Source organism: Ambystoma mexicanum, chromosome 9 (genome assembly GCF_040938575.1).
Source record: "Ambystoma mexicanum isolate Mex_15411 chromosome 9, UKY_AmexF1_1, whole genome shotgun sequence".
NCBI classification, from domain to species: Eukaryota; Metazoa; Chordata; class Amphibia; order Caudata; family Ambystomatidae; genus Ambystoma; species Ambystoma mexicanum.
Window position 1 is genome coordinate 706,865,116 of NC_090931.1, and position 19,508 is coordinate 706,884,623.

The following is a 19,508-nucleotide window of genomic DNA, read 5'->3' on the forward strand; positions in this document are numbered from 1 at the left end:
TATCACTCACTCGCTGCATTATTTTTTCCCAAAGTGTCACTGTGGCATACTGTATCACACAGGCCATAAGTTGGGGATGGGTTACTATCCCAAGCGATAATGACCTCTACTGAGGCATACAAGGATATTAGCACCTAATAACAACAACAATGTAGGTTTTGGAATTGTGCTGGCGAAGAAAGCAAGCTAATTTAACAGTGAGAACATACACCACAGGTTTAGTGAATTGTATGTAGTTTTATTATGTATTACTTAAAATGTTGTCTTTTTAAATTATGAATTTTAATTGTAAACCTGTTCGAACTGGAACCGTTTTACCATGCGCATGCACGTGTGATGTAAAAGTGAATGATTTCTCTGTACAAAAGAGAAAGCATTATTCCATGTTTTAGTTTGTTTTAGTTTTCAATTGGGACAATGCAGTGAAATAATAGATCTTTCTTGAAAGAAATATTGCTGAGAAATTGAATTTCTGTTTCATAAATGCATATAAATGCTTTCTATTGGTGCCATCTCTGCTTCTGAATTCAGAATGATTGGAAACCAGTCAATACCAGTAGTTAATGACTGAACTGTGAGCATTCATATTGGCTGGAAGGTAAATAATGAACATCATGTATTTATGGCCCAGGGCCATAAATTAGGCAAGGGTAAATATCCCAAGTGATAATGACCCGAGGTCTATAAGGCTACTAGCACATACTGGCAATAGCAATAAAGGTTTTGTTGTGGTCGTAAAATAGAAAACATTTACTAGTGAGTAAAATAAATAATCAAAACATGTTGGCAAATTAAATATGCTTTTATTTTGTAATCTTTTGAAAAACAAGAGTGTCTTCATAAGTTTAGTATTTTAATTGAAAACTTGGTTGAACTGGAAAGGTTATGCCATAAGCAAACATTAGGTATAATGTAAAAACAAAAAAAACTCTTTCTCTATAAGAACGTGAAAGCTCTTCACATGTTTTTGCTTTCTCTGTAGTAAAATGGGAGTTCCAGTGGAAGAAAAGTCCTTCCAAAGAGGGTTTGTTTTGTTAAACGAAATCATACCTGGGAGTTGCATTACAGTTTCTCTGCGTTTGAAGTCAGAATATTCAGAATTCAGTCAATACCAGAAGTTATTGCCTGCAATCTGAACATTATGATTGGCTGAGAGGTAGTAACGACTTCTTTGTGCTAAAAATATGTATTGATGCTCCTTCCTCAGGGGTATCTGGTGTCGTATTAGTCACTGTACCCTTCATGCTGCAAACTTCATTTGGCTTGGCTGAATTGCCACAGCTTCTTTGTTTTCATTATTATACTTTTTGCAGCTTTATATATTTATTTAGAAAACAGTACCCTTTTCCCATTTTGTTAAGGATTGGTTATAAAAAAACATCATGTATACTTGTTAGCAGATTGTACTTTGTATGTGTATAGGAGTATGTTAAAAGAAATATAAAATAACACATGAAACAAGCTCCCAACAGATCATGGGGTTAAAACATACTAAACGTGCACGTGTGTTCTACTTCCAGGGATCTCTTTTATGTGTGCATATACAATGGTTCAAACACAAAACCTAAAAACTACTCTGTAAAATCCTGTTATGAGTATGATCTATGTGGCAAGGTTGCAGGATAAGCCCTTTGACTAATATTAAGATGTATTAGGAACATGGAGATCGTTACTGAGCTCTTAGCCATTCAGAATTTTCAGAGTGCAGTCAATAACTACTGGGATTTAAAAGCAGACAGCTTAACAATGAAGCAATTTGTAGACAACATTTCTTTTATCAAGACACGTCCTACTTGGGAGGCCCTTTTTCCGCTTCAACAACCAATTTAACTCAGGAAAGAGAAAGCTAAAACATGGGACAATGGGAGCGACAGTTTACTTTAATGTGGCAGGCAATGCATGCTCATGTTAAACTCGCTCCAGTTTAACGAAGTTTGCAATTAAACACCTTAACTTTTTTGGCACACAGCTGTGTAATTTAAATACTACAGCATGAAACCACATTTAATTTACTCACCTTAGTTTGTACCTTTTACTTTACTCACTAATAAAGTCACATTTTTACTTCACCAACAAATCTCCAAAACCTATACTGCTAGTAGGGGTTTATCACATTTCTGCCTCAAGTAATTATTCAGCTGGATTTTGGCTGAAAATCATCTATTCAGCTTTGGCCAATTACTTACTCAAATAGCCACTCGAAGCCGAAGTCCAGTCCACTTTCTATGATTAGCTATCTCTCTTTCTGTGTTTCAGTGGGATAGCTAATCATAGAAAGCAGGGGCAGGATGCAGCAGCCAAATAAGGTATTTCCTGCCCTCATCCAAGCTCCTACACTCCTGTTGTTAGGGGGTCGTTGAGTCTTGCCCTCGTGGCCCCCCTGCTATTAAAGTGGCTCGGAGGTCACCAGGGCAAGACCCGGTGACCCGCACAATCGTTGCTGGCAAGTCACCTGGCCTTGCACTGGCAGACCCGAGCTCATTTAAAAAAATAAAAAGCAGCAGCAGCGACCGCCAGAGCAAGACCTGGTGAGGGGTCGCTGGGCCTTGCAATGACTGCCCGAAGGCTCATTTAAAAAAAAAATGCAGCTGCGGGGGCCACCAAGATAAGACTGGACAACCCCATGTTTGTTGCTGGGAGGTCGGCAGCCCTTACACTGCTGGCCCCCCAGCTTGTCTAAGAAAACCATTTGCAGCCGCGACATCCACCAGGTCAAGATCCGGCAACCACCCTAATTCCTACTGGAAGGAAGGTCACTGGACCTTGCACTGGTGGCCCCCTGCTTATTTTTTTTAAAAAGAATGCAGCTGTGGGGGCTGCAAGGGCAAGATCTGCCCACCCCCACAGTTGTTGCTTGGGTTGCCAGGCCTTCCGCTGGTAGCCCCCCAGCTCATTTAATAAAAGAATTCAGGCGTGGAGCCGCCAGGGCTAGACCTGGCGACCCCTGTAATTGTTGCTAGGGGTCATTTTTTCAAAATAAATACAGCCGCGGGTGCCGCCAGGTCAATACCTGTGTACCCCGAAATTGTTGCTGGGAGGTCTCCAGGCCTTGCACTGGCAGCCCCCCAGCTCTGCACAAATACTTGGACCAACTATTTGGTATTCGGCCAAATAGCAAATGTACTATTGGTAGATCTCTAATTGCTACTATTACAATGTGCTAATAGTATTATAGGCATTGCAAGGGGTCATTATCAGTTTAAATAATTACTCTTCCCGAACGTGTAGCCCGATGTGGTGGTGGGGCACTATCCTGTGATAATGGCCCCTCCTGAGGTCTATAAAGCTATGTAATATTGATGCCTTCGATGTCAGTTGAACAATGAACCATCATTTTATCACTAATGTCATTCATGCCAAAATAAGTGGTGAGAAAGCACAGCACTTTCCCGAAATATGCTAGAACTGGTGTTAGTTTAGTAAATATTACCAGTGCAAATAAACGGGGGCAAGGGTGTTTAGGCGTCTAAAACATTCAGTTGAAAAGCCAGCAGTCAAATTGACAATGATTAACAGACATATACCTGTTTCATTTTATACGCTTTCTGCGGCATATGCGTGTTTTCCTTATTGTCTTTTGAAATGGAAAACCCATGGGCAAACGATGGAGGAAACATGTGACAGTGGCCATGGGATTCCATCTTCCAATCACCCTTTGCCTGCATTGCCATAAATAACTGACATTCATCTTAACATTCACCTTTTTTACATTGTGAATGCATTATTAATTCATAGATGACTACACATATCCTCCCTTTCTCAGCACCTTGAGTGTGAATGTGTGATATATATATATTCAGATAATATAAAGGCCACACTTTAGTTTCACATTTTTTTAAAATATTTTTATTGGGAATTCCGGAATAAAAATGGCGCTGAACCACATCATCCCCTCAAGCATAGTTCACCCGCCTGAAGGAGCCAATCCTGGGGCTCATGGCTCCCCAGTCGCTATATCTCCTGTACTCTCCGGGTCTCAGGTAATACTGGCGTCCTCTGTAGTTGGGCTCCTCATAGAAGATCCAGTGCCCGTCCTGGACATTACAGGAGTGGATGTCATTGAAGTGGAACCTGTCGTAAACATTGGGGCAGTCATCAGTGAAGTCCATCGTTTGGCCTCCAAAATCACCTTTCTCGTAAACTTTAATTTTGAAGTTGCCTTTGTGCTGTTAGGACAAACAGAAAAAAAATATCAAAGATCTATTTGTGGGTGAAAATAATGGTGGTAAATCACATGATCTGGGTTATCCTCTTTCCACACCTGCCTCCGTCAAGGCTCCCTGTTTAAGACATCTGGCAGCTCAGTTTCATACTGCACCTGCCGCTGCCCCATTCGCTCTATCAGAATCATGATTTGTTGAGAGAGGCTCAACAACAGGAAGGAAAGTAATCGCTGCATGGTCTAAAGTGTGTTTTGATACTCCTTTATAGCTCACAGTGAGTAGCCAGTGGTGGCCTCACACCCTTCTCCAAAGTATATTGCATCATGTACCCCAGGATTGACTTGACAACCAGTGCTCCTTACCACAACCATGTATAATATTGCCCTTACAACATTGCCCTTTGCAAGATTACACCACTGAAGCAAAATAACAGAAATTTGATTTTGCACAACATTCTTATTTTGCATGACCCAAGACAGCTAGTGCAATTGAGCAACACCTGAGTAAAACAGAAGGTGGTATACTCTGGCCAATGCATTGACATTGTTTAACTTCATTATTAAAATAGCTTGAGAAGCCCAATAAGCATTGGCAAAACCAATAGGTTCTGGCTGTCATCGTTGTTAGTTCCTGGAAGATAACTTGGGGGCAACACGTTTGGCTTGAAAGCAAGACAAGGCAGAGCAACACAGGTGTGACTCCATGTTCTGCAGTTAGAGACTGGTCTCTGGTGTTAAGTGAGTAATAAAAGATAACATTAATATTTTAGGTACATTCTGAAATGCTTAAATAATGCCTTTCGTAAGCCTGGTTTGTCACCATATGCACGGTATAGACTAGTAGGTACAGTCAAAAATGCAAGGCGCCTGCAGGAGAAGGGAGGATCATGGGAAAGAGGCTTACAGAACTGGTGAGGCCTTCCCTCTCTCTCGGGGGGCTTAACATTTTTATGAAAGGGCTTATTAACAATGATTTTCAGATTTGCCTCTTCCAAAGTCTAATGCAAAGGGTTCTTAAGGCACCTGGACCATAGGGATAGCAGAGAATAGAAACAGTGCCATTTCAATGCGCCTGAACAGCATCTAAAATAATAGCCATTGAGCTATTGCTAATGAAGTCTAACCTATAGACATGGCAATCCCCCTGCCTGGAGTATTTTTCAAAGGGCCCGCCAGGAAGCAAATGTCTGTAGCCCTTCCATCCCTCCCAAGCTCCTAAGAGAGAGAATATTTGAAGAACTGCCAAATCATAAAGGAACACATGTCATTGATGTGCGTATTTCCCTTTCTTGAGCGCTGCTGACATGATGAAAATAAGGAACAGGTTTCTGAAATTATTTTCTTTATTTTCAGTGCAAGCTTGCACGAGGAAGGGTAATAAAGAAGCATTTTCAGGGCTTGAAAAATAAAAAAAATGTTCATATGACCCACAAGTTGGGTGAAGTTGCTAGACCAATGAGTTTTCAACTTGGCCTTGTTTTCTTTCTTCTAAATTTGGAATGAAAGGAAGATTTCTGCAAGTCATAAGTACCTACAAATATGGTAGGTTCATTTAGCAATCTGATAACATATTTCATTTTACCCGGTAATTCAAGGCACCTATTAACCACTGTCAACTCACCGTTTGACCTGAAAAAACACATGGCTGCTAATAGATTTCCCTTGGTAGTGGTGTCAAGATTAGAGACAAATCTTCACGGAAATTGCAGCTCACATTGCCCCCATCTCCTCCCATAAGGCATCCTTTTCCCATCCCTACCCTAAGGTCACAGAAGGTTCAGCATGGGGAAAAGTGTATCAGCATATACTGGCATATACCATCAGAGTGGTAAGGAGCAGTGTCTTTAGGAGGAAGTCATGACATGCCATTCCTTCACACGCTGAAGGTGTTTCACTGGGTTACCAGTGATTATATCGACTAGAAAACAGCTAATGACATTTTAAAACATGAAAAAACAACTAATACCAAAATAATTAATAGTAGAAAAAACTAAAAATGCTGTTGGGAGTGGGAATAATGGTTTTGGGGGTGGGGGAAAATAATTACTAATAAGAAAGGTGGGTTTTAGGGGGGGGCCCAAAAACACCAACAAATTAATTCGTTATATTGGTATTAGTTGTTTTTTATTTTTTAAAATTTCATTTGTTGTATTTTCATTCCATGACATCACATGTAACCGTTTCATTCATATACCGTCTATTGATCGGGGTTAGTTTGAGCAACGGCTGGTTGACGTACGTCGCCCCAGGTGACCTGACCCACTACACAGCACTTTCCCCAAATTATGCTAGAACTGGTGTTAGTTTAGTAAATATTACCAGTTCAAATAAATGGGGGGATGGGTGTTCAGGCGTCTAAAAAGTTCAGTTAAAAAGCCAGCAGTCAAATTGACAACGATCAACAGACATAAAACTGTTTCATTTTATACGCTTTCTGCGGCCTATGTGTTTGTCTTCTGTTAAGGTCAGATGTGGTAGGTTTCCCTTATTGTCTTTTGAAATGGAAAACCCATGGGCAAATGATGGAGGAAACATGTGACAGTGGCCATGGGATTCCATCTTCCAATCACCCTTTTCCTGCATTGCCATAAATAATTGACATTCATCTTAACATTCACCTTTTTTACATTGTGAATGCATTATTAATTCATAGACGACTACACATATCCTCCCTTTCTCAGCACCTGGAGTCTGGGCCAGCTGTTGGTGGCTTATTTATTTGCTCTTTGTACGAGGCATACTAGATTTCCTGGGCACAATGAGGGCTCATGCGAAGCAAAGAATATTCTGATGAGGATGGTAATAAAGACAGTATACAGAGAGGCAGCAACCAGAATGCTAGGATGGCGCTAAACTCAGAAGACATGAACCCCCACTCTCAATTAGTGAGTCATGTGTTGCTGGTCTGGCATTCCAGTGGTTTTGCTCTTTCAGCCACTGGGTGACTCATTGGATTCCTGGAGTTAAGGGAGCTGCTCCCTCTCTCTTACGCCTTCAGCAATCACCTTACCACTTAAACTAAACATATGATTTCATTGCTTTCTGTAACAAAAAACACAAAGAGCAAACTCAAAAGAAAGGGGTCCATGTTATCATGCTTGGAGATAAAAATCTTCTCTAGACCTTGTATATATTAAGGAAGTTTTAATTATGACATTCAGTTGGTCCAGATTCTCAAAACATTTTTGGTCACAAGTGAGAAGATGCTTCTCCTCACTTGCATCCCCCCCAAAAAAAGGGCAGCCCAGTTCCCAGATTTGAGCAAATAAGAGGGTGTTTCTGCGCATTTAAAAGCACAACCCGAATTCAGAAATGGGAGGCGCTTTTAAATGTGCAGAAATGAGGGTCTTCCCCCTGCGCCTATTCAGATCAAGCTCAGGGAGACGCGCAAATCATGGCAGGGTCATTTCTGACCTGCTCATGATTTGTTTTCAAGTGTGACAGTGGTGCGTTAAACCGCAGCTGTCACACTCACAGTGGCATTTTCATCCGCGAAACGGGGATGGACATGCTTGGGCATTTCACTGAGACGAGCCTTTTAATGGCCCATCTCGGTAAAATGCTCTCCAGCAACCACGTGGTAGCTGGGAGCCTGGTCTCCCAACACCAATGCATGCAACAGAAGGTGTGGGGGGGGGCTGGACAGCGCATCTTTGCGCTTTCGTCCGCCAGATCCTGAAATGGAGAATAAGGTGCCGTGAGCATTTCAGCAATGAGCACACATGAAATGAGTGCATTTTCTGCACTCCTTTCATTGCGCTTATTTATGAGAATCAAGGCCAATAGTGTTCATTGGTTTGGGCCATGGATTCACACCATGTTTTAGCAATTCCAATAGAATACACATTAGCATATTATAATAGATTGCATTGTATCACAACGTACCCGACTTTTCCAGCAGTCTCTCTCAGCTTTGACCCACAACAAAATGGGGGTCTTGCCTCCATCTTTTTACCCTCCATTACATTTCCATTTATTTTGAGCTTCCTGTTCTCCTTCTGTATCTTCGAAAAGCCACTGCCCTCAGAAAGAGTGGTGACAGCTCTTCTAAGACACAGACAGATATCTGGAACCCATACTCTTCTTCTCTATGTATCATAAAACCCCTTCCTCAGAGTATAGACCTCACAAATAAATGTGAGGTTGCTACGTGTAGTATAAACAAGAGGAAATTGCTCCGGCAACTCTTCTGCCTTACCAGAACACTCAGAGCAGCATTGTGCAGAGAACTTCCCCAACCTAATCTTCGAATTCAGCTGCCTCTGATTAGCATCGATTGTCACCAGCTGCACCCCCATCTTTAGATAAGAGTGACTACCAAGGAATCTGGGAGTACTCAGCAGCAGGTCCTGCACATACCCTTAGTTCCAACTTTATAGCATGATCAATGGCTAGTCTATCAAGCAAAATGTCTTTTCACCAACAATCAGCTAGCCTTCGTCTATGCCACAGCCAATATTTCAAGGGTGCAAACTCACATTCTGAATGATTACTAACAGCTCCTCAGCACCTGTTGAACGACGCCCGAGGTGCAAATCCTTAAGACCTCCCACAGTCGTCGATAAAAGGTGCATGTGACCAATGAAGAAGAAGCCAGAATGGAGTGGAAACACACTTTGAAAATGCCAATATGCTATGATTTATTGGTGTGCAAAGCGAAACTTGCTTCGCTGAAGGACCCTTTCCCTGAAACGGCCAAACACTGTTGACTGCGTAGACAACAATGTGCAACGTCCTCTTCAGGGAATTGACTACAGCTAAAATAGCCTGTTCCAATGCTCTCCTGACTCAGGAGGATCTCAACACATTTCTGCTCACGGCACCAATGCCGGCGAGAATAGTCATGTGCCTATCAGTTTGGTCCCACCCATAAAGGGAGTCCAGCCTGAAATGCTGGGCAAATATTTTAGGGCAAGTGTACCAACAGCAACGGCACACATGTATTCTTTTTTTTTTCGGAATCATCAAGGAGATGCGGCTGTAGTCAAGCTTTCTCGCAAGGGCGAAAGGTCTAGGGGGGACTTCTGGATGGACCCCCTTTTTCACAAAGGGTAAAACACGAGTGAAGTAAAATGAGACACAAATGTGAGAAATCCTCTTACAATGAACACATGTATATTTTCCTCTGGTATCGCACAGGTCGGTTGAGGTTTTCCCAGTTGGGTTACAACCCAAAGAACAAGGTGTTGTTCATCCTCAGATTTCTCACATCTTTGTCTAATGTTGAATCACGTGGTGTGCCAACATATGTGAGCAGAGAAGTTCATATGTGGTTCTCATGCTCTCTGGAGATCCACATGCACCCCAACACTGGCTTCGGTTGCTGTTCTTACTGTTTGCTCAAAGGGTTTCCAAGCATTTCAAGCTGGGATCTGAGTTGTTTGCAAATTGATAATCTCCCCTGGGATGAGAGAGAAAACGAACATCTTTTAGCTTGTGGCCATCCCCAGCAGGGCATTTCTCATATTGCTGGCTACTTCTGAATCCCTTTGGGTTGGTTTCATCCTAAGGGAGACATTTCATGCAGTGATGGACCTCTTTATCTCTGTGCTTGAAGAGGTAGCTGCACCTTAGCCGCACCTCAGGGATGATGCCCAAACAGGCAAAAACGGCCAGGAATTGTTATTGCTACTCCTGCTCAGACATTTGCAGGTAATGTATTTCGGACTGGACGGCCTTAATGAGTGGGCACAACCTCTATGCTAATGAAACTTCTCTTCTCACATGGCAGAAAGCTGAACTCTAAAACTTGATTAAGATCCACCTGAGTGGTTTACAGCCCATCAGAAAAGCTTTTTTGCTTAGGTTTGATCTCAATGGATGAGGTCTCACATGGTGGGCTATTTGCCAACTACTTATTCATGCTGAAATCCTGAATCAGACAACCAAATCACTGCTTCAGGTAAAAAAGCATGTGAAAGCAGCTCACATATTGTTCTCTTTGGAGACCATCAAAGTAATTTGTTGAAAAGTCAAGACATTCCCCACCTGATAACAGTTGAGAAATGCAATGGTTTACATCAATAAATCATGACTTACTTCTGGGATCACCCGGCAGGACCGGATGGAGTCATTGTGGCCCATCCATCTATGGTAATCCCGATATTCGCCCATTCTCAGGATGTACTGGAATCCTCCATAACTGGGGTGCTCGTACAGCATCCAGGTTCCGCCGTACACTTGGAGCGAGTTGCATCGGCTGAAGTAGGAGGCCAGGTCCGCACAGTCAGAACTGCACTCGTAGGAGCGGCCGCCAAAGTTCCTGTCCTCGTAGAAGATGATCTTCAGAGAATTAAAATATATTGTATTCAATAACAACATCCCAAAGCAAATAAAATTGATAATAACATTGGAATATTTGTATCCAAAGAACTGCTGTGTTTCAACTTGCAGACAATTATCCAGTAGTTCTATGCTAGTCGGGGAGGAGGGAGTGACAAAAACATGAGGGGAGACGCAGGGGTTATGTAAATGCATTAAAAAACAAGTAGAATTGGTAATACAGAGATCACCAAACACACCATGCAGGTTGTTGTTGTTTTATTCAAATAATCTTCTAGGGATGACAACTATGAAGTTTCCCTAATTTGGGATAAAGTGCTGAGGACTTCAGCAACCAAATCATGTATGATAGGGGATATTGTATTCCTCATAATACACTGTCATACTCTTTAATACCCGCCTCTTGCTAATTGTAATGTAAGCGATTTTCCAGTTGCTGATGCATTGACCCAACAGTTCCAGGGAACTATAGGCCCATCACCACCGTCACTTTCCTACTAAATATTTTGGACTACCTGCAAGTCCAGAAATTCCTGGAAGACAACCGTCTCCTTGGCATGCGGCAGTCTGGCTTCCGCCCATGACATGGCACTGAAACTGCCCTCCTAGACTTAAAAAATCAAATGGACTATCTCAGAGACTCAGGCAAGCCTGCGCTCCTTTTGCTCCTTGATTTATCTGTGGGTTTCGATTTTTGGTGGATCATAACACTCTTTGCAGTCAACTCGCTTCTGCTGCCTACTTTTCCCCCAAAGCATGTGCCTGGATCACATCCTTTCTTCAAGAGAGGGCCATGGAAGTCTTCTCCGACTCAGCCTGTGCCACCCCTAGCTACATCAAATGTGGAGTCCCTCAAAGCACCTGCATTGTGGCCACTCTCTACAACCTCTTCACGAGGCCTCCATTTAGCATCAGTGATTCCTTGTGTATCTCGTACACCAACTATGCGGTTGAAAGACAGGTGCTTATCCCACTCACTGGCAACTACGAGGAAGATATGATCACTCTCACCAACATATACTCTACTATCCAGTCCCGGATGGCGGATAATTGGTTATGCGTAAATAGTGAAAAAACTGAACTCCTATTAATCGGCTGCCCACTAACTTATGCAATCTTGATCAGCAGTACCTGTCCTTCACTATCGACAATATTCCCATCAAGGTATCCAACAATGTCAAGACACTTGGAGTTTACCTAGACTCTGATCTGACCATGGACAGGCAGGTTAATGCCATTGCCTCCTCATCGGCCTACTACTCCAAAGTTCTTAACGCAGCTAGACCCTTCTTATCCCGCCAGAACTGCCTTACCATCACTAGGGCAATAATTGGATCAAGGCTTGATTATTGCAATGCCCTCCTCGTAGGGACCTCTTGTAAAAACCTGGCTAAGCTTCAAATGGTTCAGAACAAAGACCTTAGGGCTGCCACAGGAACATCGAGGAAATACCACATTCCAGAAGCGAGAAGGCAGGCCGATATTAATCCTGTCAAAGAGAGAATTGTTTTTAAAACCCTCTCCCTCATGCATAAATGCCTCCATGATCTTGCACCCCCTTCCTTGCCCAAAGAATCACTAAACATACTTCCTCAAGACCTTTGAGGAAGGGTTACTCTAACATGATTCTCACTCCCAAGACACGGAAAGTCCACGCCGGTAGCTCTAGCTATCCCACGATGGCCGCTTCCCATTGGAATGCCCTTTCCACTCACCTAAGAATGATAGAGTCCCACCAAGCATTCCGCAAAGCAGTTAAAACTAAGCTTTTTGTTTAATTGTAAAAAGTATACTATAACTGTTGTAATAAGGACTGCTATGCAAAACCTACTATAAGTTCTGCTTTGTAAAATGTACTGATGTATGTAACTGCTGACCTCACCTGTCATCAATGAAGTCACCTACTATTAATGTACCTGTACCTAAGAGACCATCCTGGTCACATGTAACCACTAAATCAAAATTTCCTACAAATCTCATGTAACAGCGCCTCAATGCCTCTGGGCTGTAAGTGAGCTATACAAAGGCAAATAAATAAATAAATAAATAAATAAATAAATGAATAAATAAAATCAATTAAAAATGTGGTTGTATTAAAATAAAAATATCCAGCTTCTAATGGGTTGCAGAAAATTAGCTTAAGCTGTTTACTAAAATTAATCTAAAAACGTTTTCATTTTGTGTTTTAAAATAAGCACATACAGATTTTTGCTATCATCTGTTAAACTCGAGCCGTGCACAAAATAAAGATATTAGCATAAACAATTCCTTATCTGTTAATTGCTGTAAAGTGTCACAGAAAGTGATTTTACAAGAAAGGAATTATCTGGTCACAGCTTTCATGAAGTGCTGCAGTAACAAGGAACCTTCTGTGCTGGGTCAAGCACCAGGCATCGTGATGTCACAACTGAAGCATAATAACTGATTACAGAGAAGCTGTGATATGATTTTCTTATTAGCACCCGGGGCAGATGAGACAACCAACCAGGTTGCTCGGATCGCAGGCTGAATCCCATGATCCAACCCTTGGTTCCAAGCAACTTGATAGCTGCTTCCCCCACCTCTGCATCTTCCCCCACCCTCCCGTCCCCTCGTGTCTCTGGTCTCCTCCAGCCCCCACTTACCTAATTTGTTCTGTTGTGGAGCCACCAATGCTCCAGCCTCCTGGTCCGCCATGGAAGTCGAAGAGGGGCTCCGTATGGAGCCCCGCCTTCCAGATCCATGGTGGCTATCTTCAGTATCTTGTTTCAATGAACACAACGCTGCGAGGCATCCCATCATTGAAAGAAAATACATTGCTCTTTGCACCCCGGGTTTCCGGATTTAAAACCGGGGTGCTAATAGCAATAACACCCAATCCGATGGGCTGTATTGGGTGGTAACTCAGGTCAGTGGTCAGGCCACGGAACTCCTCGGTGACTTGCAATATCCTGTTTATGTATAGAAGGGGTGTTATATTCCTTATAATACATTGCCACACACTGTCATTCCCTTCAATACCTCGTCTCTTGCTTAATATAATGTAAGAGCGCTTCCATTTGCTGATCCATATAATCAATATAGAATCTGTTTGGATTTTAAAAATGACAAATTATGCTCCTAATGTGTTGCAGAAAAATAGTTCAAGCAGTTTAATGAAAATGTATTGAAACAAACATTCATGTTGTGTTTTAAAATAAGTAATAGCATGCAGATTCTTTCTCACATGAGTTAAACTCCAGCAGTGCACAAATTAAACAATCTACCATAAACATGGCCTTGTCAATTACCAGGCTGCAGTGTGTCACTGAAAACTACTCGGCAAGCAAGGAATTTGAAAAGCGTTTCACAACTTTAAATAAGTGCTTCAGCGACAGTTGAAATTCCCTCTACTGACTCAAGCAGGAGACACTGTGACATCACAACTGAAGCGTAATAACTGATTACAGAGAGCTGTGATGTAAATTTCTTATTGCGGGTCAGTTGTGATGTTACAACGAGCCAGCAATAAGAACATTATTTCAGGGCTTTTATACAGATATTGCAGGCTGCCATGTATTTTAAGGATACGGATATTGCAAGTCAACAGGGAGTTCTGTGGCAAAATAAAGGAACAAAGTCGAAGGCAGAGTTCCTTTTTAATGTCACAGTACTGCAAGGTGACTTGGAATATCCTTTTTATAAACAGTAGCGGATATTTTATTCCTTTTAATAAATGGCCATGCACTGTCGTTGGGTTTAATATCTGGCCCCTTGCAGAATCTAATATGAGACCTTTAATTTACTGATACATGTAATCAATTTAGAATCTTTATGGAATAAATAATAATAATAATAAAAAACATTGTCTGATGTCTTGCAAAATAGTTTGAGAAGTTGAATAAAATGCATTTAAAATGTTTTGGGGTTGTGTATGGTTTTTGTACGCTTTCCTGGATTTTAAAGATAGATGGGCCTCATTACGAGTCCGGCGGTAACCGAGCCGGAAAAAACAGCAGGTTACCGCCGGACTCATATTACCATTCCGCCTCCGTGATTCCCAGAATCACTGGGGCATTACAACCCCGGTGACCTGGTAATTCCGGAGGCGGAATTCGGTAAATCCCCATTCACATAGGACTCCATGGGAATGGGGAAGTGGAAACACCAGCACATGCTGTAATGGTGCCGGTGTTTCCACGTCCGCCTGCAGGCGGGTGGTGTTAAACCCGCCAGGTCAGACCTGGCGGCAGTGACACCTCCCGCCTGCAGAACTCGAGATCAGCCAGGCCCGGAAAGAACAGTGGTGGTGGATTTACCACCACCGTTCTTTCCGGACCGGCTGACTCGTAATGAGGCCCATCATCTCTGCAATATTTTATTTTGCTTTTAGGTTTAACAAAAGCAAAGAAACAACCTGCATGTGAAAACAAGAATTGGGGCTGAAGACTAGCTGGCATGCCAAATGGCATTCACATGTTGGGCCTCCTATGAGGCCAGAGCGTCAGCACTCCAACTCACCAGAAAACCACAGTCACTCTTAGCAAGATGAAGCACAGGAGACACTGCTGGGTGTTTTAATTCTATGTTTATAATACACAGATTAGGGCAATGATTATATAAACTTCCTTGCCTGGTTTCATTTATTACAAACCGCCTCAAACTAAAAATGAAGTGTGGCGTGTAATAAGAAAAGAATGTCAGAATTCACTTGAAAAATCCAATTGCATGAGAGTTCTGTAGTCACAAACTGCCACAACAAAACAGAGCTAGAAACACTCAGCGACTGACTTGTTAAGTTAAGTTAACTTTCCTTTATTTCGACCCAAGTGGATCATAAAAGTCACATGCAAAAAACAACATCATTAGCATAACAGAAATATAATTTGTTTCTATACAACAGGATCTATGCAATTTAAAATATGTTAAAACATTATAATATAAATATAAAAGGCCCTATGAAGGGTCCAGTACCAAAGGATCTCTCACTGGTAAAGCTAAAAATACAGATCTCTTTTTCCAAGCCCGCAACAAATAGGTCCCAATACACTAATATGATAATTCACTTTCGCCAAACAAAGACACAGGGCCACTTTAACCGTTCTCACATGCAATTGATCAAAAAGTGGTATCAGCCAGTTTCTCCTGATGTTGGCATAGGCTGGACAGAACAGGATAAAGTGCACAGTGTTCTCTTCTTCCTTGGGTCAAAAGGGACAAACTGCTGCATTACTTGGGTTCCAGATGTACTTTAGACTAGCCATGCGTAATATACCAATATGCAACTTCATGTATTGCACCTTCATTAACCTCCCCTGCATACTATCCAGATAACTTTTCAAGTTTGGGGAAATTTCCCTGAATAGATAGGGGGCCAAACTAGCTGAGCATATCAGTTTCACTCTGGACTCTCTCTCCGATATAACTGCATTACTGCATTAGCCTTTTTGAATAACAGTTTGAAATTAGTTGGGATAGATTCAGGCTTCAGCCATTAGCCTTCCATCCCCATTGCAATCAGCTCCTTTCTTATTGCTCGAACACAGGGTAGATCACGTCCTGCCAGGGGAGACAAAACATCCCTAACAGCCCTTCTATAGTGATCCAGAATACCATTTGACCATACTCTAGCCCACAGGGATACTGGCCTTGTTTGACAAACAAAGCCAATGCCCTGTAAACCCAATTCCCACAAAACCAGGATATTGGACGCATTGGCCGGCTGCCCTAATATGGATTTAAAAAATGTTAACTCTGTCACCTGTAGCATGCCTACATTGCACATGCCCCAGAGCTTGGCCCCATAAAGGGGCTGCCTGCTGTACCTGGCTCATGTAAATCTGTAGAATGACACTTACCTGGCTAGTCCAGGCACAGTTGGCCGTCACTCGGACCCCCAGGTAGTCATAGCTTGTTACCTGCTACCTAGTGTCACCTCACAGACAGACTTTGAGCCCAGGGATTTTCCTGGTCCCCTTTTTTTCTGAATACCATTGACTGTGTTTTCTGCATGTTTATTGCGAGCCCTTTTTCCCCACAAAAACTTTCAAAGGTTGTCAGTTGCATTTGAAGACCCCCTAGGAGTCAGTGAGAGGAGAACGGCGTCATCCACAAATAGGAGGATAGGTATTGGCTTGCATGCAAGGAATGGCGCATCATTCTGCTCGCTCTCCAATAACCTCATTAATGAAAAGACAAAACAGACTTATTATGATGCATGTTGCTTCTATGCAAAGGGCTCTGTTTTTGCACAAGATGGTGTTTTGGCGTGCCGTGGGGGAAAAGGGGAAATAAGAAATGCAGATAGAGGGTAGAGAGAGGAGAACTAAAATGGGAATTTATGGGAATGGGGACACAGCTAATTAAAGAAAGATGGTAAAGGACAGTACACGAAATGCATCGCAATGGAAAGAAAATGGAATAAAATAAACAGAAGCAGGACAAAGTAAAATGATACAAATGCTGACTTATGGGGTGATATGACCAGAAAAGCAGAAACCTTTGCAAAGTAAACCATGGACGATAGCAGAACATGTTGCATACGGCACAATGCTAGAACTGTAAAAGGTAGACAAGGTGCTAAAAGAACAGGTAAAGAAAACTCTATGACTCCTATCACTACGCTCACTCCCTACTCTACATCAACACACAATAGAGCGCAGTTACACCCCTTGATCAATTCGGCCTAGCTGCTCACATATGGACAATACTCCATGAACACCTCAACATCCTGCTTGAACGCATCTATAATCCATGAAGAAACAAATAAGCATCGTACACTGGTCTAATGCTGCCAGAATGCCGTCTCGGAGGCCAACCACCAGACTGCACACATTCAACTGATTTCTCAATACCACCACACCTAATGTTAGGATGCAGCTATCATCAGGCAATCACATCAGCTGCTCACATATTGAGTGCACCCAAGCACCCTATAATACCCTACTCTCTCGACTGACCTGGTCTACAGGCCCCCGAGGGCGCTCCACCGGCAAGCGCTTTGAGGTCACTCCAATGAGATATAGGGAGCTATATTAATGCCAAATCACATAACATAACCCGCTCAACAAGCATTGTGCACTGCTCATTCGTAGCTGGTTTGCTTTTTCGACAAGCATTGTGCACTGCTCATTCGTAGCTGGTTTGCTTTTTCGATTGTTGCAGACGTCAGTGAGATAGTTTACTTCTGATCTGAACCTCATGCAGTAGCTGACACACTTTGGACGTCCCAGACACAACTCTTCCCAGGGGTGCCCATACTCTACATGTTGTAGTGTTCCAATGAATAAAACAGGCGTCTGCTCTTTTCTTAGAAAACTGAGGGATAGAATTTCCGAAAAGACGACTTGCTAATGAAAATGTGCTCTTACCTTCCCCATGTTGGCTGTTGCTATCTCGGGTGAGGCTTAAGTGGGCAGCTAGGGCAGGGCTCATATATATGTAGCCCTCTGGTATGTTACATCAACAATAAAGGACCTTTCTGTGCTGGGACACACAGTTCCATTCAATCCTCATTGTTCAGGACGCATGGTCATCCTTTTGAGTGCAACTGGCATTGCCTTTGTTTTGCCCGACCTGCATAGGTCAAGGTTCATTGCAGTGTCAGTAAATAGTGAAGCTCTAATGCCAGGGTATTGATGACTTAGTGCCGCCAAGTGCATCTGCTGACTGGAGAGCTTTCAGAGGGGTCACAGCTAAAGAAGGGGGTGGGGGGATAGGGAGCAGCATAACTGAGTGTGTGATTACGAGTGGCGGGCATTTTATGCTTCACCTAGTATGACACAGGGTTCAGTATTTTCCCAAACGGACAAGCAGGTTTTTTTTAGGATTATGGAAAATATCCAACATGAACCTGTGATTTGTTTGACAATGCGATCTATCATTCTTTTTACTCCTTATGTTTGACAATACCATGTACGAAATAATGCTATTTACCCTGAGGACAGGCAATCAGTCTACCACGTGATGCTAATTACTGAATAACGTTTATTTACGATTAGCTTAATTTAACAGAAAAAAATGCCCCCTACCTCTCACATCACAGACGCCAATGCAGGAAATTAATTAGCTGCAAAAATGTCCTTTAACACACATTTGGCTCTTGTAGTATACCCCAGGGCGACCTTAAGTCCTACCTCTCCATCACTGTCCTAATTTCATGACCTGAATCCTCCTCACAACAGACAATCCACTGCCACAGCTACACTCCACAACAATTCCCCAGAGGCCCATTGCTGGGCCAGAACTCTCCTTAATGAGTACTTGTTTACTGTAGTTGGTATTCAATGTGCTTTCAGGCCTGCCTCAGCAAAAATATGGCCACCATGACCACTTCGTGGCCTGAACCTGGTGAAGCATGAAGTTGGCCGGGTCCTATTGATGAGTTTTTGGAACTTCCTCTCAGCGCGTCTGGCCTGCTTTGAGTATTCCCAGAGACTCCCGAAGTTGGGGGCAGGTAAAATAATAAGTTGCAGATCACAACCGCAAGATTTACACATTGAAGTAACTGTTTGCAATTAGGTCTCTGATGTGCCATTTATTTTGGAGGCTATGTCATTTTTTGGCCTGTGTGTTAGGGCCTCTAAAATACCCTATTTTTTAGAAACCCCTAGCCCTTCATTTCCTGTTCTTAGGAAAACATCCTACCTTCAGGGAAAGTGTGTTTTTTGCAGTTGCTAGCTGCATCTTGCATCTCCTGAGTCTTCAGTAGGACACCCTCACACATTGTTAAAATTTACAATATCTTCTTGCAGGGGAGGACTGGCAAGGGGCGCAAAGGGGCAATTGCATCCAAGACATGGGCCCGAAATCCAAAATGTAAAAACAATGATCAAAAAAGATGAAATCCTTCAGAATCTAGCCTGCCACAAAGGAACCAAATGCTGTATAGCCTGCTCAGATTCTATGTAAATGGGGCGAGGCATTTGTCTTGATTACAACACCTGCACACATGGGCCTTCTGAGTGAGAGGGAGAGGAGTCTTTGCTGCAGGGGCATGACCATACCGCTTAGTGGCAATGTATGCATTCAAATAACAGATTCTGTGACCCTTGATGGTAATGTTGGCACCTGCTCCCCATACACCAGTGGCCTGTTACAATCCACA

General features: G+C 42.6%; 1 protein-coding gene across 1 annotated transcript; it reads right to left on the reverse strand.

The window, feature by feature from the left end:
* Positions 1-3,879: 3,879 nt before the first annotated feature.
* On the reverse strand, positions 3,880-17,781 carry LOC138487375 (gamma-crystallin-1-like). Its single transcript, XM_069613949.1, has 3 exons — positions 17,773-17,781; positions 10,202-10,444; positions 3,880-4,166 (listed from the first exon to the last, which is right to left on the reverse strand). Exons 1-3 carry the CDS (start codon positions 17,779-17,781, stop codon positions 3,894-3,896), a joined length of 525 nt encoding a protein of 174 aa, XP_069470050.1. The 3' UTR covers positions 3,880-3,893.
* Positions 17,782-19,508: the final 1,727 nt, after the last annotated feature.